The 20,626-nt window shown below is 45.3% G+C and overlaps 1 protein-coding gene across 1 annotated transcript in view; it reads right to left on the bottom strand.

Annotated features, from left to right (window-relative positions):
• Window positions 1-212: 212 nt before the first annotated feature.
• The window catches only part of FAM227B (family with sequence similarity 227 member B), a 180,336-nt gene continuing 159,922 nt past the window's right edge, over window positions 213-20,626 (bottom strand). Inside the window, exons 8-9 of the mRNA XM_090028850.1 lie at window positions 5,827-5,963; window positions 213-389 (exon numbers count right to left, since the gene is read on the bottom strand). Of these exons, the coding sequence (XP_089884976.1) occupies window positions 213-389; window positions 5,827-5,963 (314 nt within the window). The remainder of the gene's footprint in view (window positions 390-5,826; window positions 5,964-20,626) is intronic.

The following is a 20,626-nucleotide window of genomic DNA, read 5'->3' as shown; positions in this document are numbered from 1 at the left end:
CTGTATAGCAAAACTTTTCTGTTTTGGTCTAACCCCTTGCTGAGATGTTCTACATTACTGTGGTCTCTCTCAGTCTAGAGAACAGAAAACTGTCCAACTATCCTAATCGTAATGGAAAAAGAAAAACAAGATGGATGGGTGAGATTTTCTTTGGCTGGATAAGACTATTTTAGTTAAATGTTTAGAAGAACAGTTTATAAACAAAGCTCAGATTACAGCTCAAAAGGATATGGTAGTTTGTAAATTTCAGTGCGCTTCATCTTATATGTCAAAGAACTCGATACATTAGTGATTTCATGCATCTTAAGATAATATGATATCAGAGGACTTTGACCACCGAGTCTGAAGAGAACATGACGAAAACGTGGACCTGGTCCAAAATAACAGGACTGTAAGGAACAGAGAGAAAATGTATATTAGATAAGTTAATAATAAGTATATTGTTAGAGAACTAATTTGCTATATTATCATCAGCATATTTATTTGCAGTTAAGATAGGAATGTCTGCATATGCATGTTACTAAATATCCCATAAGAGGGGGAAAAATATGGACCATAAAAAATGTTAATATGTTCCATACTGATAAAACCAGCCATTGTTCCTACAGGATACTAAGGGAAATTGTCATACTGAAATATGGGAATGCACCCATGTTTCTTCTCAGTATTACAAAAGATTGTATACCTCTTTAAGGGGAGCAAGATCAAGCTCTTTTTTCCTGTTAATATGACTGGCTAACAATTAATTCCAGCCAACTCAAACAGTACAACATGTTATACATGATACATTTTAAATAAATATGCATGTTATATGCAAATATGAATATTACATACACATACATTTTGTAGTGAAAGTGCTCAGTGCAACTACCCACCACCATTAATGTTTATTATGGTACATAAGAATCATGCTCAAGTCAATTCTAATAGAGGCAAGACATTTAAACTTACAAAGGCCACTAGATGGATATGTATGTGTATGCACGAGAGAGAGGAATAAAAATGATTGGAGCACAATGGCAAAAAGGAAGGAATAACCTGGATACATGGCTTCAAATTGATGATTTAAATGAAAAAATTATGCTAGTCTTTTTTACCTTCTTTTCTTCCAAATTACATATAATACTTCTAAAACTAAATATATATTTCTTCATATGTTCAGTTGTTCATTCCCTGCATTTGATAGACTGTCGATAACTGTGGGTTCCACTGTACAATCAATTAAGCCCTGCACTGAAGTGAATAAATGTATACACTACCATTAAAGTACTTCCACAGGATGGCTAACATACATAAATGTTTGCATAACCAGAATCAGGGTTCTTGTTAATTAATTTCTGCTGTTTGTTGTGGGAAAGCTCCACACAACAGAGAAAAGAAACATTAAACACAGGAAAACATACAAACACAAAAAAGTGGTAGTGGGGCTAAGAATGGTACAAGAAACTGCTTTCATCCTTTATCTTTAACTAGGTTTCAAGCTGAGTATGTCATGTGAACACTGCAGGGATAAATTAGAAGTAAGGGGATATTTCACCTTGTGTGAACAAGTTAGTGACATGGTGATCAACTTGTAGTTCCATAACTGAAAGTGGATAAGAAAGATCCAGTTTACTTGAAATGATTTGTGTGTGTGTGAGCATACCCACACACATCCATACACCAACACATATTTTAAGAATTTTTTCAGTTTGGACAGTGAAGTTAGGTTTGTTGATTGTTTTAAAATCACTTTTACTTTTAGGCTGCTTATGTGAGTGCTTCAGAAACTGCACATAAATGTTTATTTGCTTAAAACCATCTGCTTTTACTGATTTTTTTTTTTTTTTTAATTGTGGGAAATTTATTTAATTTTGTGCCAAATTTAAGTTGACAATGTCCTTTAATTCGGTATTCCAAATATAAAGCTATTAACACAAATTACAAACCTGGCATAGTACCGAGCAGGAAAACAGTTATTTTCCAAGACATTACATGGTTTGATGCTGGAGACTGAAATTATTACTTGCTATATTTGTAAGATGTTCAGTACTTTCCATTCACTCCCTTCTTCCACTAAAATCCTCTATCAATAACAAGAATATTTTTAGGTTTTAATTTTTAAAATTTTTGGTTTTTGAAAAATCGATACAATAAAGCAAAAATAATGCCATAGCTTGCAGTGGTGAAAAGTCAGATTCATGCAGCAGGATTGGAGAATATTGAGAAGGGGAAGTCATTTCAGGAAAAAATGTGTCTAAATACAGGGAGGAAAAAAAGTCTATTTTAATCAAATGGCTGGAATTAATCTCATCATACTGCTTTATTAAAGGATCTAGTAGAGATTGGAAAAGTTCCACATAAATACTGCCACATAAATGACAGCAGAATAGCATTTTCTGACCAAACAAGAAAACAGTTCTTTTTAGGAGTGCTTAGAGCTGACAAACGTGTAGGATTAAAATGGCAACTAGGATTAATGACTTACATTTGGGTGGCAAAAAAAAAAAAAAAATTAAAATGTTTTCTAAAGTATAAACTATTACTCTTTATGGAAGTCTTTTCACAGATGGTAGGAAACTATTGTCATTCTACTTATGGTTTTACGTGAAGTTGTCATCTAACAGAGAATGAACCTATTAGTTACAGAGAAAAATGTATCATTCCTTAGTAATTTGATTGCAGTGCTAGGGCTGGATTTTGATCTCTTAGACTAATACAAATCCAGAACATCTCTACTGATTTCACTGAAGTTGTTCTGGTTAAAATTAGAGCAACTTCAGAACTTTTAATCTGGTCCTATGCCGACATTTAGTCAGGGTCCCCATAAATGAAACAACATGTCAGGACTGTGTCATAAGTGAACTGGTTTTTAAAAAAGCACATTTTTATTAGATGAACTGTAAAAAGTGCCTTCCACTATCTACCCTTAGAGGATAATAGAGCTGAGTGCAACATCCGGCATTCTGTTGACATGCCACTTCTTTCATAGGTATCTGACTAGCATATCTAGCTATCCACAACTGCCAGTGGGCAAGGATCTTTGGCCCCCCCAGAGGCTGGAGGGGCATGGCAACTACCTGCAGCGGCAGCAGGGGTGTGGCAGTGGCAAGCTCCCACAGGCAGCCACAGCAGTGTCAGCAGCAATGGTGGGGAGGGAAGCCAGCTGCCGACCTGTGGTCAGCAACCACCCGCAGATGCCGCTGGCAGCAGCGATCGGCGACCACCCGCAGATGATGCCAGTAGTGTCGGTGGCAAGGGAAGGGGTGGCGAGTGGTGACTGCCACCCCCGCAGGTGCTGCTGGCAGCGCTTCTCTCAGGGTGCACCGCCAATCTCAGGGGCGCACATACACCCCCTATGCATCACCAATGACGATATTGATCAAAATCTTTGGAAATCAAAATGAAAACTTAAAGTTTACTGGTTTCTAGGGTGGTTTTACTAGGAGATGCAAATTCTGGCCAATAGGCTTCAATGTAGCTAAAAGTAAAACAGCTTCTCAGGACCATGAGGCCAGATTCCAGATGTGCCTCCTGGGAGAATCTATGGGTTTGACCTCAGATACAAGTGCAAGGCTCAGCTGTGAATGCAAGCTCCTTTTTAAGCCAATCCTCCTATTCCATTCCAGAGACGCTCTCTAGTCAGGTCAAGCCTTATGAGATCTAGTGAATCTTCTCCAAGGCAAGATTCCCACTTTCAGAATTAATCTAAGAGGTAATCTTTGACCTTCCCTCACCTGTCTAGATGTAATACTTTGTAGCTTCATGAGGTTCATAATAAGACTCAGGAATATCCAGTCAGTAACCTCTGTTCTATAGAATTGCCCTCTTCAATTCCTATGGAGCATAAAGGATTGAGCCATTACAGCCAATGCTCTGGCATCATTTTTTGTCCTGGCACTAAAGGATGGGCTACCTCTGAGGTATGGTGCACTTCAGCAGCCTCTTTCCACTCCATCCTGTGCCCTGTTTCTAAAGTGCCACTTTGTTTCATTGACCTCAGCAAGGCCCCACTATTTTTGGTAGTCCTGCTAACACTGATCTCAAGAACCATGAGATCAGCCTTGGGTATCTAGCAGCAAATAGTGGCAACCATGTTTAGTTTCTTGTCCAATAGGGGCAGCAATTGAGGTCTCCTCATTCAACTCCTCAACTGACAATGATTGTTGTTCCAGATGCCTTTAGCCATTTGCTCCCTTACACAACAACCACTGCCACCCAGCAACACTGAACTTCTAGATCATTACCTCATGTCTCCTGGTTTGTAGGTAAGTAGCTGCAAGGACACTTCCTTATGAGGCAGATGACAGAACAAGGATCAATGGGCTCAAGTTGCAGCAAGGGGAAGTTTAGGTTGGATATTAGGAAATCTCTCCCATTAGGAAGCTGGTGAAGCACTAGAACACATTACCTAGGGAGGTGGTGGAATCTCCATCCTTGGAGGTTTTTAAAGCCCGGCTCACCAAAGCCCTGGATGGAATGATTTAGTTGGGGATGGTCCTGCTTTGAGCAGGGAGTTGGACTAAATTACCTCCTGAGGTCCCTTCCAACCCTAATTTTCTGTGAATATGTACCTATTTAGCACATGGCCCCACGTTTAAGAAACATTACCAAGTTCTACCACCCAAAACTTCAAACATCTGCCTTAGCATTGCAGGGGTATACACGTGCTCCAGAGAAGAAACAGATAAAAGCTATATCCCGTCAGAGACTCTTCAAAACCCAGCTTCTGTTCTGCATTTCACTTTACATCATCTAACAAATATCTCACCAGTGCCACTATGAAACCACCAATGTTACTATAAGAGGAAGCATCCATTTCTAGTCAACAGGAAAAGCCGTTTGAGAGACAGTCAAGAGAGACCACCCATTCCAAGTTTTAGTCATTATCCCAGCTGTTTGTATTATCCTGTACACTACAACACCACCCTCAAACCTCCATACCCACTCATTTCTACAGGACCTTCTCATGAGATTTTGCTTTAACATGAGATTTCCTTCCTCCTCTATTTGTGGGCATAGAAGATGTTCCTATAACACCGACAAGGAAGTTATCACAGAAGCCACTTCCTGGTCACAAAGAAGAAAGCAGAATAATGCCCCTGTTTGCTTTAGAAAGCTCAACACTTGCATGTATAAGCTCAGGTTCAAGTTCAAAATGGATACCTGGACCACCATAACTCCTTTCCTGGAATAGAGGAAATGGTTCATACCTCTTGACTTTGAGTTGCCTGTTTTTACACAGCCATCACACCCTTACACAGAAAATAATTTCAATTTATGGTAAGTTAGGACCACTACCATTACAGAGTCCTTCTTTTTGGACTCTATGACCACGATGGGCTTTTCCAAAGTATTCCCAGTGGTAGCAGTCCACATATGAAAGAACAACATCATAGTTTTATTGAGACAGTTGTCTAGTAAAGGGTAGTTCTGCTCATCAAGTGGCAGAATGTCATCAGTATATTCCATGGAGGTTGCCAACATCAGCAGGGTTTCTTTTTCCCCTCTACCATCATTGACAATGATAGCAGATGCCGTTTTGCTAGGCTGGAGGAAACAAACAAACTACCTTTAAGCATAAGGTCTGTGTGTTGTGAGGCGGTGAAGATACATATTACTGCCCTAAGCTCAGGGTAGTACTCAATGTCCCACAGTGTGAGGTATTGCATCCAGGCTATGACAGATACCACTAACACCACAGTGTTTTGTAGCCACAAGCAGAAAGGGGGCGAGATAAAATTGTTCCCCTGTGAAGGGATACACTCAGGTTTCTCTCAAAAAATTCCAGTTAATGGTACATCACTTTTCTTTGTGTAGCAACTTCATCATTAGTCTAAAACAAACCTTTGTTATGGTTTCTGACTCTTTTGGCACAACTACTGCATGTTTTCTGTCTTCCTTTATTTCTTCAGTTGATGAAGCAAACATGCTTTTTCTGCCTTCAATTAGATCTTCCCAACAAAATCCCAGTTTAAAACTCACTGCTAAGATATAAATACAAATTTATTTTTAAAATATGCTTGTTCACATTTTCTTCTCACCATGAATTAATCACTTCAAACTTGTCCCCCTCCTTCCTTGAAAACGTGCTGTCCAGAAAGATCCACAACAACCTCCGCTCCAGCCCCTCCTGCATGTTGGCTTAGAAACAGCATTTAAAGGTCTGGTTTTTTTAGGGGGAATTGGCTTATAGGTATAGACATATACATTATAAGGGTTCAAAATTGGCAACAGGGGTTAAATGGATTTCTGAAGAGCTTGGGAGGCACATATACAGGTTCTCATGGCCCTGAAAGCAGACAGGCTGCCTAGCACAAGGCCAATGGATGGACACAGCCTGAGAATTGAGGGGAGCATGCCATAACACGAGATCACAGCCTTCAAGGCAGACAGGTTGTCTAACACAACAAGGACATAAAGCCTGGGAACTGAGGAAGTATATTCCATACTATATCCCATAATATGAGATAAGTGACACCAGCTACAAAACCCCAGATCAGCAGGGGGGCTGAGTCCCAGTTTTGGGGAAACAAACCAAATTATGAGAAAGCCCAGAAGGCTATGTGGACTTGTGACCACAGAGAGACAGCCAACCAGAGACAGCCACGGATGAAGTCATCAGAAGTCATCAAGGGGGAAGAATACAGAAGGAAAGACTTGAGATTAAAAAAGGGTCCCTCCCTTTGTCCCATCCCTCCCTGTGCCTCCTTGCTGTCCCTCCCCGAGGCCACCATGGACCGAAGACATACCAGCAGCCCGTCTCATCACTCCACTGGAGCAGGGCTGTGGGCCTCGGCATCATGCCTCCAGACCGCTGACACCTAAGACAAAAAGCCTCAGAGTGGAGCCTGCATCCTAACCAGATGTATTTTGACTCTGATGACAGCCCTGGGATTGGCAGATATAGAATCGCTTGATTGTTGCTTTGTTGTTTACAAATCAATTTGTGTTGTTGCTTTTCTGTTATTCTGTATCAGTATCAGTTTATTGATATTATGTATCAATAAACTCACCTATTATCAACTGGCAGGTGTTGTGGTCGGTTTGAGGGTTGTGCTTGCCCGGAACAAAGGTATAGGGGCTGGATCCAAATCTAGTGCCAACACTGCACTCCACAACAACTTAAGATCTTTAGAGAAAAAAGGAATGCAGTACAAGAGAGGAGGACACCACTAAAGTTATATCCAGGAATTAGCTTGGTAAAACAGGCCCAAATGATCCATAGAAAGTGGACTTCACCCCATGCTGACAAAAAGGCAAAAAGCTCCAATAGTTTTTGGCAACCTGACTGGGGGGGAAAATTCTTTCTTGACCCCCAAATCTGGTGATCTCCTTAACCTGGAGTGTGCACCACAAGGTTTTTCAGTACTGTAAGGAGCACTAGCACAACTAAAATTCTGTGTGCCACAGGAAGGCAGGAAAACTAGAAACCAAAGTACTGCATTGCTGGACCTCATAAATAACAAGGAAAAAATCATAAATCATGGGAACAATACAATCTAATATAGTGTGACTTGTAAGACTACTCAAAATTCAAGGGACAGGAGAATAAATGCATATGGTAAGAAAACCCAGTCTGGAAAAGGGTAGTACAACTAATCAACCTGGTCTTTCTTATTTACACCCACACAACTCTTGAATTCTCTAGAATCCAAAATCTATGCAGCCTCAAAATACAGACTCACATCAAGAACTTCAAGGTATTGCCAAGTCTGATACCTTAATGCATAACTGTTCTAACAGCCAACATCTCTCTAGCACCAGGAAGGTGGGAGCATCTACACAAGATGTTTACTGCAGAGTAAACTAATTAGTTCCACAGTAAATGTCTCGCGTCTATATGTGCAGCCCTATTAGGCTGCAGGAAGCATGTTAACTCCAAAACAGGGTATTACTTGTATTTACAAGTATTACTTTGCTGCAGAGTTTTTTTGTGTCCAGCAGTGCATATGTAGATGCTGACCTGGCTGGCTGGGACATGGGGGTGCTTCAGTGCGGGGGCTGGCAATTGGCTAGCTCTGCACTGGAGCACCCTCATACCCCAGCCAGCCCCTCCACAGTGGACTGAGCCAGGTCAGAGTGTAGTAAAACCCTCAGTTTTTGTTTTTAATTTAAAAATACATTCCCTCCCCTTCCCCTAACCATTTCCTACTTTTTCTCTCCTTCTTTATTCCCTACAGATAAGTGTAAGTGAGCTAAGACATAGGATAAGCTTTAGCATTTTATTTTGGTAGGAAGTTGTTTTTGTTTTATTCATTTTTCTCCTTCTTTTCAAATAAGTGCCCTGTTATGGATATCTACTGTTTTATATTGTATAATTATGTTTATATTGTTTTTTATTGTTCTGTATTACTGTTTTACTGTATGATTTAGGCCCACATATATAAGTTCATAGAATCATAGAATCAATGAGTCAGAAGGGACCTAGACAGATCATCTAGTCCGACCTCCTGCCATTGGCAGGAAGGATGACTGGGGGTGGAAAGGGTCATAAGACCCCAGCCAAGTGCCTGTCCAGTCTCCTCTTGAAGATTTCCAGGGAAGGTGAGAGCACCACCTCTCTGGGAAGCCTATCCCAGGCTCTGGCCACCCTTACAGTGAAGCAGTTCTTCCTAATATCTAACCTAGACCTATCCTCCCTCAGCTTGTGGCCACTGTTCCTGGTGACTCCAAGGGGGGCCCTGGTGAACAGACTTTCCCCGAATCCCTGCTGGTGGCCCTGATAAGGTTGTAGGCAGCCACAAGATCCCCCCTCAGTCTCCACTTGCAGAGACTGAAGAGGTTCAGGTCTCTCGGCCTCTCCTCATAGGGCTGGCCACGGAGGCCCTCAACCATACAAGTGGCCTCCTCTGGACCCCCCCCAGGTTCTCTACATCCTTCTTGAAGTGCGGTGCCCAGAACTGGACACAGTACTCCAGCTGCAACCTGACCAGTGCCGCATAGAAGGGGAGCAAGACCTCTCTGGACCTGTTAGTGATGCCCCTGTTGATGTATGACAGGGTGTGATTAGCTCTGCCTATTGCTTCGTCACATTGGTGACTCATATTCATCCTGGAGTCAATCATGACTCCAAGATCCCTCTCTGCCTCTGTGCTGCTGTCAGCCTCTAACCTACAACCATAATGCTGGTTGCGAGAGAGAGAAGGAGCCAGCAGGCTCCAAGGCTCCCGGGCTAAGCAGAGAGCCAGCGGCCCCAGGTCCGCAGCCCCAAGGAGCCCGGCAGAAATTCCCCTTACCCAGGTGTGTTGGGGAGGGAGGGGCCAATATTTCCCCCGCCGGTATAAAGAAGAGTCCGGGACCAGAAAGCGGCAACAACGCAGAACCAGAAAGAGGAGGAGGAGGAGGAGGAGGAGGATGTGGAGCACGCCAGCGCACACTGCAGGGAATGCTAAAAGTGACATTGAGTGCTGGTAGGAGCCTCTGGCAGAGAGCAAAATCCCAGCAGGGTTTTGGAACCCAGTTTACTGGCCCCTGCGCGGAGTAGAACTGTTTGTTTACTGGCCAGGAGCTGGCTGAGCCCAGCAGGAGAAGGGCACCATAATAACCCTAATAGAGGGGCACTACTGACTTTGGGGTACCGTAGTCCCTGTAATAGGGGCACAGTCCAATAGCGAACTTAAGGTGTTAAAAAGGAATCTCATCAAGCCCTACAAAGGAGCTCTCAGAGAGCCAACAAAAGGGTGCTTGACCCCTCAAAGTTCAAGTTTGAGTTGGAGGGTGGCTGCAGACAGCCGGAGCAGCTACACAGACCAGGAGAGCCATCTTGGTTGTTGTGTTTGCTTTGATTGACCTTTCTTTTGTTGATTATCCAGGAGGAACTAAGGATATGTGGCCAGACCAGCCGGCTGGCCACCACCCAGTGGAACGGGCAAGGGTGTAGGGGTGGCGGAGCCCTCAGAAACTCGGGACCTCGCAAGACGCCAGGGAGACTCATAATTGGACTACACGTGAAGGCATCTGAACCAACTCCATTAATATCAAGTCATGACAGGCAAAACGTACGCGTGTGAGACCTCAATTATAGCTGATGACACCCTAGGCAAGTGGCAGGCGGCGTCTGTTAGGTCCACAGGGGACAGTAATCCCCAACACTGGTTCCCTCTCCCCAGATGCAGCATGCTGTACCTGTCCTTGTTGAACTGCATCCTGTTCAGATCCGCCCACTTCTCTAACATATCCAAGTCTGCCTGGATGTGGTCCCTGCCTGCCGGTGTATTCACTTTACCGCACAGCTTGGTGTCATCAGTGAACTTGAACAGGGTGCTTGGGGTACTTGGGATACTTGGGGGAAGGTTAAGGTTAGAGAGAAAGTGTAAGGAGTGAAAGTTGCTGGAACCAGGATTAGAACCACTAGACTAGAGAGAAGCTGGCTGAGGAACTGAGGCTTGGGGTTATTTAAGGTCAAGTGGCCCCAGGGTTACTTGAGGTCACTGGTGCAAGGGAAAAAGGCCAGTGGCAAGGAGGAGACAGCCAGGAAAGAGAGAGAGGCAGACAGCTGGGAGCTTGGGGCTGGAAACTGAGGCAGACAGCTGGGAGATCAGGGAGCAGATAAGTGGCAGCAAGGAGGAAACAGACAAAAAGCCAATTTGGGGTTTCAAAATAACAGGTTTATTAAACAGACAACATGCTACACAGCCCCATGAAGTTATTGGTTCATACACACACACACACACACACACACACACACACACACAATTGCAGCAGGAGGAAGAGAGTCAGTGGAACGGTTGGAGTCCAGGTAGGGAAGAGAAACGGAGTCCAAGTCCTTGGTTGAAGAGAGGGTGGGGGTGACAGCTCCCTATCCAGGCTGGAAAGGGGTCTTATTCCAGCAGGTGTTGTCCAGAGGGGGGGCCACCAGCAGGGTCTCTGGGCAGATAGGTGGTGTGGTGTGGTGCTGGTCCAGATGGAGAGGGCATCCCACTGGGTCTGTCTTCACTACCCCTTTTTATGGGGCAGACTACCTATGACCCTAGTGGCAGGGGTGTGCCCAGGCAAGAGTCAGTCCCTGGTGTACTGAGCATGTGCACTCCTAGGTAAGGACAGTTTCAGGTGTCTGTGGTGGTGGGTTGACTGATTTCTGCAGCAGTCTTTGTCTTCCAAATCTTGAGCCAGGGAGAATCAATGCAGGGTGATGGTTGGGTCATCAAGTTGATGTCATTCAGAGGGAGCTATTTTTAGAACTATTGCTATTGTCTCTCAAGCACCCTCATTCATCCCCATTCATTCAGGAACCAAGTTACATAGGAGGGGTAGGTATGAGTCATACAGTTACAACAGAGTGAAAATAGGGTATGCCCAAGCAATACTTGAGACTTGACAAACAAAATGGAAACTTGACATGACTTATGCTAAGTTCCAGAAGGCCTTCGACACAGTGTCCCACCCAATTCTGGTGGGCAAGCTGAGGGACTGCGGCATTGATGAATGCACAGTCACATGAGTGGCAAACTGGCTTCAGGGGTGAACTCAGAGGGTGGTGGTGGACGGGTCGATGTCGACCTGGGAGGGTGTGGGCAGCGGAGTCCCTCAGGACCCTCAGGGCTCTGTCCTTGGGCCGGTGCTGTTCAACATCTTCATTAGTGACCTAGATGAGGGTGTGGGGAGCACCCTGTTCAAGTTTGCTGATGACACCAAGCTGTGGGGTAAAGTGAATACATCGGCAGGCAGGGACTGCATCCAGGCATCCACACATGGAAACAAACCATAGAGTGAGCAAGTTTCTTTTCAACTCCTTCATGGGGATACCAGACATCCAACTTCATGATCTCCTTCAGAGAGACTGTTGGTTCAGTTTTTGGTTATTATTACAGTTATATTATTCAATGCATTGCTGTTGATGTTTGACTCTTGGAGGAGACAAATCAGGGCTTGGATTCAAAATTCTTAAGTCAAAACTCAATTAAAACTACTTATAGACAAAAGATGGTGCAGAGAAATTTCACTGCAGATGAAATAACACTCAGCATAAGATTGTGTTACTAAAAGTATGTAATCCATCTTCTGTATATTTTATTGTGAATACAGGACTGGTACTTGCCTGAGGGCTCTATCAGCTACCATAATACCTCCCTTTCTAGCAAGGTCTGACTAGCAGTCCTCCTAGCACTCATGACTCCTTTGGGTCTGAATCATGTCAATACTCACCCCTCTTGGTGTAGCAGGGATCAGAGTCACATCTCCAATTCCAGGAAGTAGGGTACACAGCTCTGGGCCTCTCCCCAGTCTGGGATTCCCTGCTCTTTGGCTCTTTTACCTCCAGGACCATCACTTTCCCTTCAGGAGGGAAAGCAAAACCACCGTCTTTCTTCTTGTTTTCAACCCAAGGACCATGCATAAAGCAGCTAGGTTTCATTTCTTCTTGTCCCTCTGTACCATTCTGATCTGCTCCTCCCACCTTCCCCTCTTGACCATCTTTCCCTCATATTGGTCTTTCTGTAGCTGCTCTTAAGCAGCTCCTCTTAAACCTCTTCACCTACCATCTTCATTCTACCTGGTCTGCAATCTTTTATGGCACCTGCTTCTGACTGGCAGGTTGGTTACAGCTGTGGGGGGGATAGCACAAGGTCTTTCATTAACCCTTAACTAGGCTGCTGCTGCATGATGTCCATTTACTCAATTACCATACTCCAGCAACTCAGACCACATTTTACTGAATATACTCTAGAACTATCACTATTAGTGGAACATTGATCCTCAGCTCTACCTATATTAGATTTCTAAGTGTTCCTGGAAGTTTTTAATTATTCTTACATAATCTTTCAGAAAAATACTACAGCCTATTCAGGAAAGCTAAAGAAGAAAAGATATAAATGCATTTTGGCTTTTTGATCTTGAATGTAACAGTTGAACAACAAAGCAAAAATCTTAAAGGACAGTAAATTAGCTTTGTCAAGTATCCACCTGAATTCTGCCAGTTCTTGGTTGGGCAAGTTTGCCTTAGCCACAGGTCACAAAGTAAACACAGATGCACAAAACTGATCAGGAAAGAAGAGAAAAAGAGTTCTGGACCAGTGGTAAAGGAAACTACGTTTGTGCATGACGGGAAATCCACTGAACAAAACCAATTACAAACAACCACTAAAATGCCTCACTTGCCTTAAAGAAATACAAAACAGTCTGCAATGAGAAAAAATGTCACCAAATTAGAACAACTACAAAATGAAGAGCCTTTTTTGGGGAAAAAAAAATCTCTCAGAACTCCACATCAACTCAGTTGTCAGAACAGAAGACAGACTGAAGAATTACTGTGCTAGAGATAAAATAAAAGCCAACCTGAGATAACATTTTCAAGATCTAATGCTCGAAAACAAAAGTCTCTATTTGTCTACAAAAGTAGCTATTCCTTGAGCATTTACAACAATATACAATACTTGAAAGATACACTACTGATACAGGTATATATACCATGATGATTATTTAAATGAAATTTTGATGAAGAAGTGTATATAATAGTCAATACTGATTTCTGCCCATGTTTAATATTAAGTCTTATCTAATATTAACCTGGACTTCATATGCAACTGTCAGTCCTTACTGGTAAAATAGTTGAAATCCTTAAAAATGCTAAGTATCTACATATCCCACTAATTTCTAAGTACACCTTCCTAGGGCTTATCTGGCTGTGGTAGTGTATTGTAGAAGGCAGAGTAAGTTTGTATATTACAGACTAACTAAATAACAAATGCCATAAGCTTTCATAAGCAGCGGCTAACCTCATCATCCTAACTCCTCCAGATCTATTGCTATAAAATAAAGATATAGGTCTTGTTAGTTCAGACAGCCTTGTTCTAACTCACAAAAGGAATTGTGTTTCTCTGTCAGTCCATTAATTGAAAGTATACATTTAATTTTTCTAAGTCAACTAGAATTGTACTGGTTGATAGGTCTGTGCAAAACACCACCATTCCGTTTTGACTTGAGTTTTGAGGTTTTGATGGAACAGCATTTCATTTCAAATTTCATTTTGATTGGAAACCGCTGTTCCATTTCGTCAAAACAGTGATGCTGTTTTGACACTGTTTCGATGTTTCACCCATATGCTGTAATGGGGAAGCTTGAAACAGCCTCTTCCATCTGGCAGGGAGATGGGGGCCCACAACCCTGGGAGGTCTGTGGGGGCTGTGCCAGTCCTGCCAGAGCTGCAGGTCCCCAATCTGCCTGCCAGATGAGGGAGGGAAGCTGGGTGCTGCTGCCTGGGACCGGGGAGCTGGGGAAGGGAACTGAGCCCAATTGCTCAGTTCCCCTTCCCAGTGGTATGATCCGACTGGGGAAAGGAACTCAGCCCAGCTGGCTGAGTTCCTTTCCCCAGCCTGATCCTGATCCTAGTGCTGGGGAGGGGAACTCAGCTCAGCTGGGCTGAGATGCCTTCCCCAGCCTGATAGGGCTGGGGAGGGGAACTAAGCAATTGAGCTGAGACGCCTTCCCCAGCCCAATCACAGCACTGGGGAGGGGAACTGAGCCTGGGCTTAGTTCCCTACCCCTGAGCTGTGATCAGCTTCCTGCAGCCCAGCTGCAGGAGGCTAGGAGAGCCAGAGCTGTGCCCCAGCTGAGCCACATGGTGCTGTGGAGCTGCTGGCAGTGCAGCCCTGGTTCTCCCCTGTCTCCTACCACCTGGCTGCTTCAAAACTCAAAATGTTTCAAAACTTTCAAAATGTTTCAACTAGCCTCATTTTGTTTCAAGGCTGTTTTGAAGCCCTTTGTTTCAATTAGATTTTGCTGTTTCAAGCTCAAAATGAATCAAAACAATGTCAAATGAAAAAAGCCAGCAAAATTTCGCACAGCCCTACTGGTTGATATTTCTGCTGAGATACCAGATACTCAATAATTACGCTAAATATAAAAGACTGGTCCTGCTGTAATAACGGGTATGTATTTTTCAAGTTTCAAACACATTTTACTTTTTATTATTTTCCATAGATTTCATAGACATCAGGGCTGGAAGGGACCTCGGAAGATCATCGAGTCCAGCCCTCTGCCCAAGGGGCAGGAAGTCAGCTGGGGTCAAAGGATCCCAGCAATTTAAGCATCCAAATTTCTCTTGAAGGTGTTCAATGTAGGTGCTTGAGCCACCTCCAATGGCAGGCTATTCCAGACCGTGGGGGCTTGGACAGTAAAGAAATTCTTCCTTATGTCCAGCCTGAAATGGTCTTGCAGTAGTTTATAACTGTTTGACCTAGTCATCCCTTGGGGTGCTTTGGTGAACAAACATTCCCCCAGATACTGGTGGTCACCACTGATAAACTTATAGGTGGCCATCAGATCACCCCTGAGCCTGCACTTTTCCAGGCTAAAGAGCCCCATAGCTCTCAGCCTGTCATCATAAGGTCTGTTTTCCTGACCTCTGATTATGCGCATGGCTCTTCTCTGGAATCTCTCAAGCTTCTCCATATCCTTTTTGAATTGTGGGGTCCAAAACTGGATGCAGTACTCCAGCTGCGGCCTTACCAAGGCCGAGTACAACAGGAGAATGATGTCCTGGGATTTGCTTGAGAAGCATCTATGGATGCAAGCCAGTGTTTTGCTCGCTTTACTAGCTGCAGCATCGCATTGCAGGCTCATGTTCATCTTGTGATCAATGATGACCCCCAAGTCTCTTTCTTCCATAGTGCTAGCCAGCATAGCATGGCCGAGTCTATAAGGGTGCTGCAGGTTTTTCCTCCCAAGGAGGAGAACCTTGCATTTTCTGGTGTTAAACACCATCAGGTTCTCGTCCGCCCACTTGCTGAGCCTGTCAAAATCAGCCTGGATCCCCCTCCTGTCTTCTGGTATGCATGCTTTACCCCAGAGTTTGGTGTCATTGGCCAGTCCACTTCTGACTCCAATGTCCACATCATTAATGAAGACGTTGAACAATATGGGTCCAAGGATAGAGTCTTGGGGGCCCCCACTGGTCACAGGGCACCATGATAATTGACTTCCATCAACCACCACTCTCTGGGTCCAACCATGGAGCCAATTTTCCAGCCAGCGGATTGTAGTGGACCCAAGGCCACAGTTGGCCAGTTTCACTAAATTTTGACTATTATGCTTACTGGTGTCTCTTGTTAGATAAGAAATAGCAACATTAATTGAGAAAGTAAATACATGAGTCAGATTACATATACCCAGACAGATAAGCCCTGACTGTATGTTTGTGTAATGGAAAGCGATGGGATTTTCATTTGCTCAGCACTTCCAAGGACATGGACCTTATTGAACAATTCCATCATTACTGAACCAAAAGAAAAATCAAAGGCTAAGGTTACATTTTTTCAACATTTTTGGAATCAAAACACTCCAGCCATAATCTAAAACTCAGGTTACATTAGACTATTCACACTTACTCTATTCACACATAAACTGATACAATGAAAGTTAGAAGAAATTAAAAAAGGAAATAGAGGCCAGATACTTGAGGAAGAGCAAATTGTAGCAAAGAGAATGTAGGAAGAAAGAAGAGAGAGAGGGTGAAGAATAAAGAAGAGAGGTAAGCTGGTAAGCACAGAGAAGAGGAAGAGGAGGAGGAAGAGGAGGAAGAGATTAAGATGAAAATGAAGGGAAAAATAGGTTTAACAAGAAGAGATTTAACTAAACACAAGAGAAAAGAAAACAATAAAAGAACACAATAAGGCAGAATAGAATGAGAAAGATTGATTACAGAAGTGTGAAGAAACAAATGCAAGGTGATAAACTTCAGGATAGTAATAAATACAAAAACACTTTTAACTCATTCTTCAAGTCATCCCTCCTAGGGCTGTGTGAAGCTTCAGTAGCTGATTTGATTCAGAGAAGATTCAGCCTGATTCAGAGATTTGGTCATAGACTAAAGAGACAGCTGACACAGCTGCCTCCAGCTGGTAAGTCTGTTGGGGTTGGTAGAGAGGATGGGATTGGGGCTAAGACAAGCTGCCCAGCTGGGGCGAGGGGGTGTTACTTGGGCAGGGAGCAGGGGGGGTGGGATGTGGCCACAGCTTGCTCCAGGCGGAAGAGGTCAAGCGGCAGCACGGCATAGGGCCTGCTCCCAGCATTGCCATGCCTGCATCCTGTGCCCCCACGCCAGCTGGCAAGTGGCAACAAGGCAGAGCCCCTACTCCCAGTGCTAATGCTGGCGCAGCAGCGGTGCGAGTGGGGGCTATGCCCTACTGCTGCCTGTAGTGAGCTGCATCTGCATCATGCCCACCCCTCCTGCGCCGGCTGGGCAAGAGGCAGCAGGTCAGAGCCCCCGTGGCTGCTGCAGCAGAGGCAAGCACAGCCAGAGGAGCCAGGGGAGAAGACCCCATGGTTGCCCTGCCCATCCCCATCCCCGGCCCTCCTTCCTGGCACTTAAAAAAAAAAAAAAAAAAAAAAAAAAGCCCTGCACTCACCGGTTCTGGCAGTGGCGATGAGGGCCTCTGAGGGCTCATGGCAGAGTCCCCCCCAGACAGCATGGGGTAGTGGGAATTGTCTCCCGACTTGGCACCTGCACAGCAGCTGCCCCATGGTGCAGGTGCCGTGCAGCTTGGCAGGGCACCATGCGCTGTCTGGGAGCTGGGGTGGCTCCAGCAGTCATTTTGAGCCCAGCACTGCTCAGCCCCAGGGACCCCAGCTGCCGCGTGGGTGCCAAGCTGGAAGGGGCAATCCCTGCTACCCCCCACAGCCCTGTACTGCGTGAGGGCACTCTGCCATGAGTAGCCAGAGGCCCCAATTGCTGCTGCTGCAGCTGGTGAATGAGGAGCTTTAAAAAAAAAAAAGAAGCAGCCCCACACTCAGAGGCTGCAGGTGCAGGGATTGGGGCCTGTGGGTGCTTGTGGCAGAGCCCCCCATGCAGAGCGGGGCAGTGGGGGGGCTACAGAGGATTGCCCCCTGCCTGGCACCCGCACAGCAGCTGCCCCATGGCGCAGGTGCAGCATGGCTCGGCAGCGTGCCGCACGCTATCTGGGAGCTGGGGTGGCTCCATATGTCAGCTGGAATCCAGCACCACTCAGCCCCAGTGGCTCCAACTCCCTGACAGTGCAGAGCGCCCTGCCAAGCCACTATGCACCTGCACCATGGGGCAGCTGCCGGGACTGGCCGGGGCCGAGTTAGGGTTGAGGCCAGGCAGGGCAGCCATGGGGGCTTCTCCTTTGGCTCCCCCCACCCAGGGAGAGGCAGGCACAGCCAGACGAGCAACAGAAGAACTTGCAGCCACCCAGCTGTGCCTGCCTCTCTCTGGCCAATCTGAATCACCGAATCTCCGAATCAATGCCGAATCTTCTGAAGCCAATTAGTCTGCATTGATTCAGGACAGTGATCCGAATCTCTGAATCAAATCACTGTCCTTCAAATGGGCCAAATCCAAATCCAAATCAAATACTTCCCTATTTGCACAGGCCTAATCCCTTCCTTCTGCCTCTGCTTCTCTCTCTGCACAAGATCTTGCCAATTCCTTTTCAGAAGGTATGAACAAAATTCAGCATGATCTTCCCCAACCCTTCAGTTTGCTTTTCCTTCCCACTTTCCCGTGTTCAATTGTTTCCTCTTCTTCTCCTGTCACAGAGGTGGAAGTTTCTCATCTGGTTTCCTCCTTTATTTCCTTGACTTGTCTCCTAACACAATCCCATCTCATCTCCTGAATTTCATGCTCATTGCCGCCTCCTTCCTTACTCTCACTGCCCTTTAGGTCTGTCCCCTCACAAGAATTCTATTAAGAAAACCAAACCTAGCCTACCTTTAACTACACTTGCCTCTCCAACTGCATCCCTTCTTCCGTGACAGTTACATCTCTAAATTTATGAATGAACCACTTACTCTTGCCAAGTGTGATGTCCCCAGATGGTTGTGTGAGTATCGCCCACTCCTTGGGTCAGACACCCTGACTCGCCTGCCATGACTTGATGGAAATGTACTTGAAGGAGGGGTTCAGCGGTGTTCCCACACTGTCCCGGGGATGGTAATACTCACTGGGTGGTGCTGCTGGTCCTGAGGCTCCACCTCTCCTACACCCCAATCCACTTGCCAACCATGCGGGATGTTGTGCCTCCTTTCCCAATTATTGATTCTGGCCCCTTATGGCTTCTCAACAGGCATCGCCCCTGTCAGTCTCAGTGGAGAGTGCAGGCTTATGGTTTCAGCCTGGCACTCACCCCTGCTTCTTGACCCTACTCCATCCCTTCACCAGGCCTGGAACACCCGTGTCCACCGCAGGGTTGAGAATGGCTGCAGCATCTCAGAGCTCCTAATGCTGGGACACAGCCCAGAGCCATCCACTGGATGCTCTGAGTGGGGGAAACCCGTTCTGTCTTCCCATGCTGATCCCGCCCAACTGTGGCAGGTCAGTGTCATGGGGAACCCATGCTGACCGACATCCACCCTGACGAGTTTGGTATCTCACCCTGCTCGCTTCCCCCATACCTGGCTTCTGCTGGGGATTTTAAATCTCCTGTGGTGGCAGTCGTGGCTGACATCATCAGCCAGCCGCCATCCAGCCTGATTGCCAGATGCTTGAAAAGCTGGCACAGTGCCGGCTCACGTGGCTCCAGCCCTGGCTCCGGTTCTCTCCTGGGTAAGTTCCCTGTGGCACTAGGGTCCCCAGGGCTGCCTTCAGGAGCACCAGGGTCTGTTCCCAATGCCTCTGAGCCCTGTGAGTAGCTCCAGCTGCCACACCCAGATTCCCCTCCTTTTTCATCTTGATTATTTTTCTTTGGCTTTGACAACTATATTTTACTATATATTTTTAGCCAGCCCATATCCAATCAGAAAGTTACTTTACTTTCCTAGCCTCTCTTTTTTATCCCTTCACTGACTTCGTCTTCTCCCTTACTTGTCTTCCCAAGGCCTTTCAAGACTTCATTATGGCTTCAGTGCTTTTTTTACTTCATGACTATTCAGATGTCAACACAAGGCTCTGATAGCTCACTTCAAAATAAGCATCTTTATGCTTGGGAGGAGCTCCCTAATATCCACAAAACTAACTCATTATCCTCCTTGTGATGTCTATATTGATCAACTTCAGTCAGTTGGCTCCTACTGTGCTGTCACCACTCCCCATCATGCTGACCAATACTGTCTTATTCTTTCTTTATATGCCTTCATCTATCTTTTGCAGTCTATTATTTTATCAGCTAGTTTATAAATTCCTTGGGGCTGACTTCGGGCCCTTTTTGTGTAATGACTAACAAAGTAAGGTCCCAATCCATGGCAGGGGTCCTTGGTATTCAGTAATGTAAATAATAAAGAATAATGGCAATAACACAACTATATGAAATTAAACTGATAGGAAAGCTTTAAAGCAGACATCCTTCCCCTCTGGTTTCTGGAAATTTTTCTTTTGTTTAAGGAGTGCCAAATGGGAAAAAAAGTAATAACTACAATCAAACATGGGTTACAGCTTACTCCTTTTGAATAGGAAACCATCAGATTTTTCCTGGCTTTTGAGCCAGCCCAACCCAATAACGCATGGGGCACATGAGGGCAAGACCCAGTCTGACTTGAGGGCATGCGGCTTCTGTGTGTGGTGCCAGGCCCCAGGTGACAGCAAGAGCCAGCTCAGTTTTGTCTAAGGGTGCATGCGAGTAGGCCGGGCCCATGCCCTGAGCCATGTACAGACGTCAGGTCTGAGGCTACACAGCCCCACCAGGGGTCTCTGCCAGAAGCATGCATGATTAACCTGACGGCCACTGCTGCTGCTGGGAGGGGGGCTGTGAGCCAT

This window comes from Crocodylus siamensis, chromosome 15 (assembly GCF_052110815.1).
Source record: "Crocodylus siamensis isolate JL-2025a chromosome 15, ASM5211081v1, whole genome shotgun sequence".
NCBI classification, from domain to species: Eukaryota; Metazoa; Chordata; order Crocodylia; family Crocodylidae; genus Crocodylus; species Crocodylus siamensis.
The sequence above is the reverse complement of the archived record's forward strand: the minus strand, read 5'-3'. Positions and strand labels throughout refer to the sequence as shown.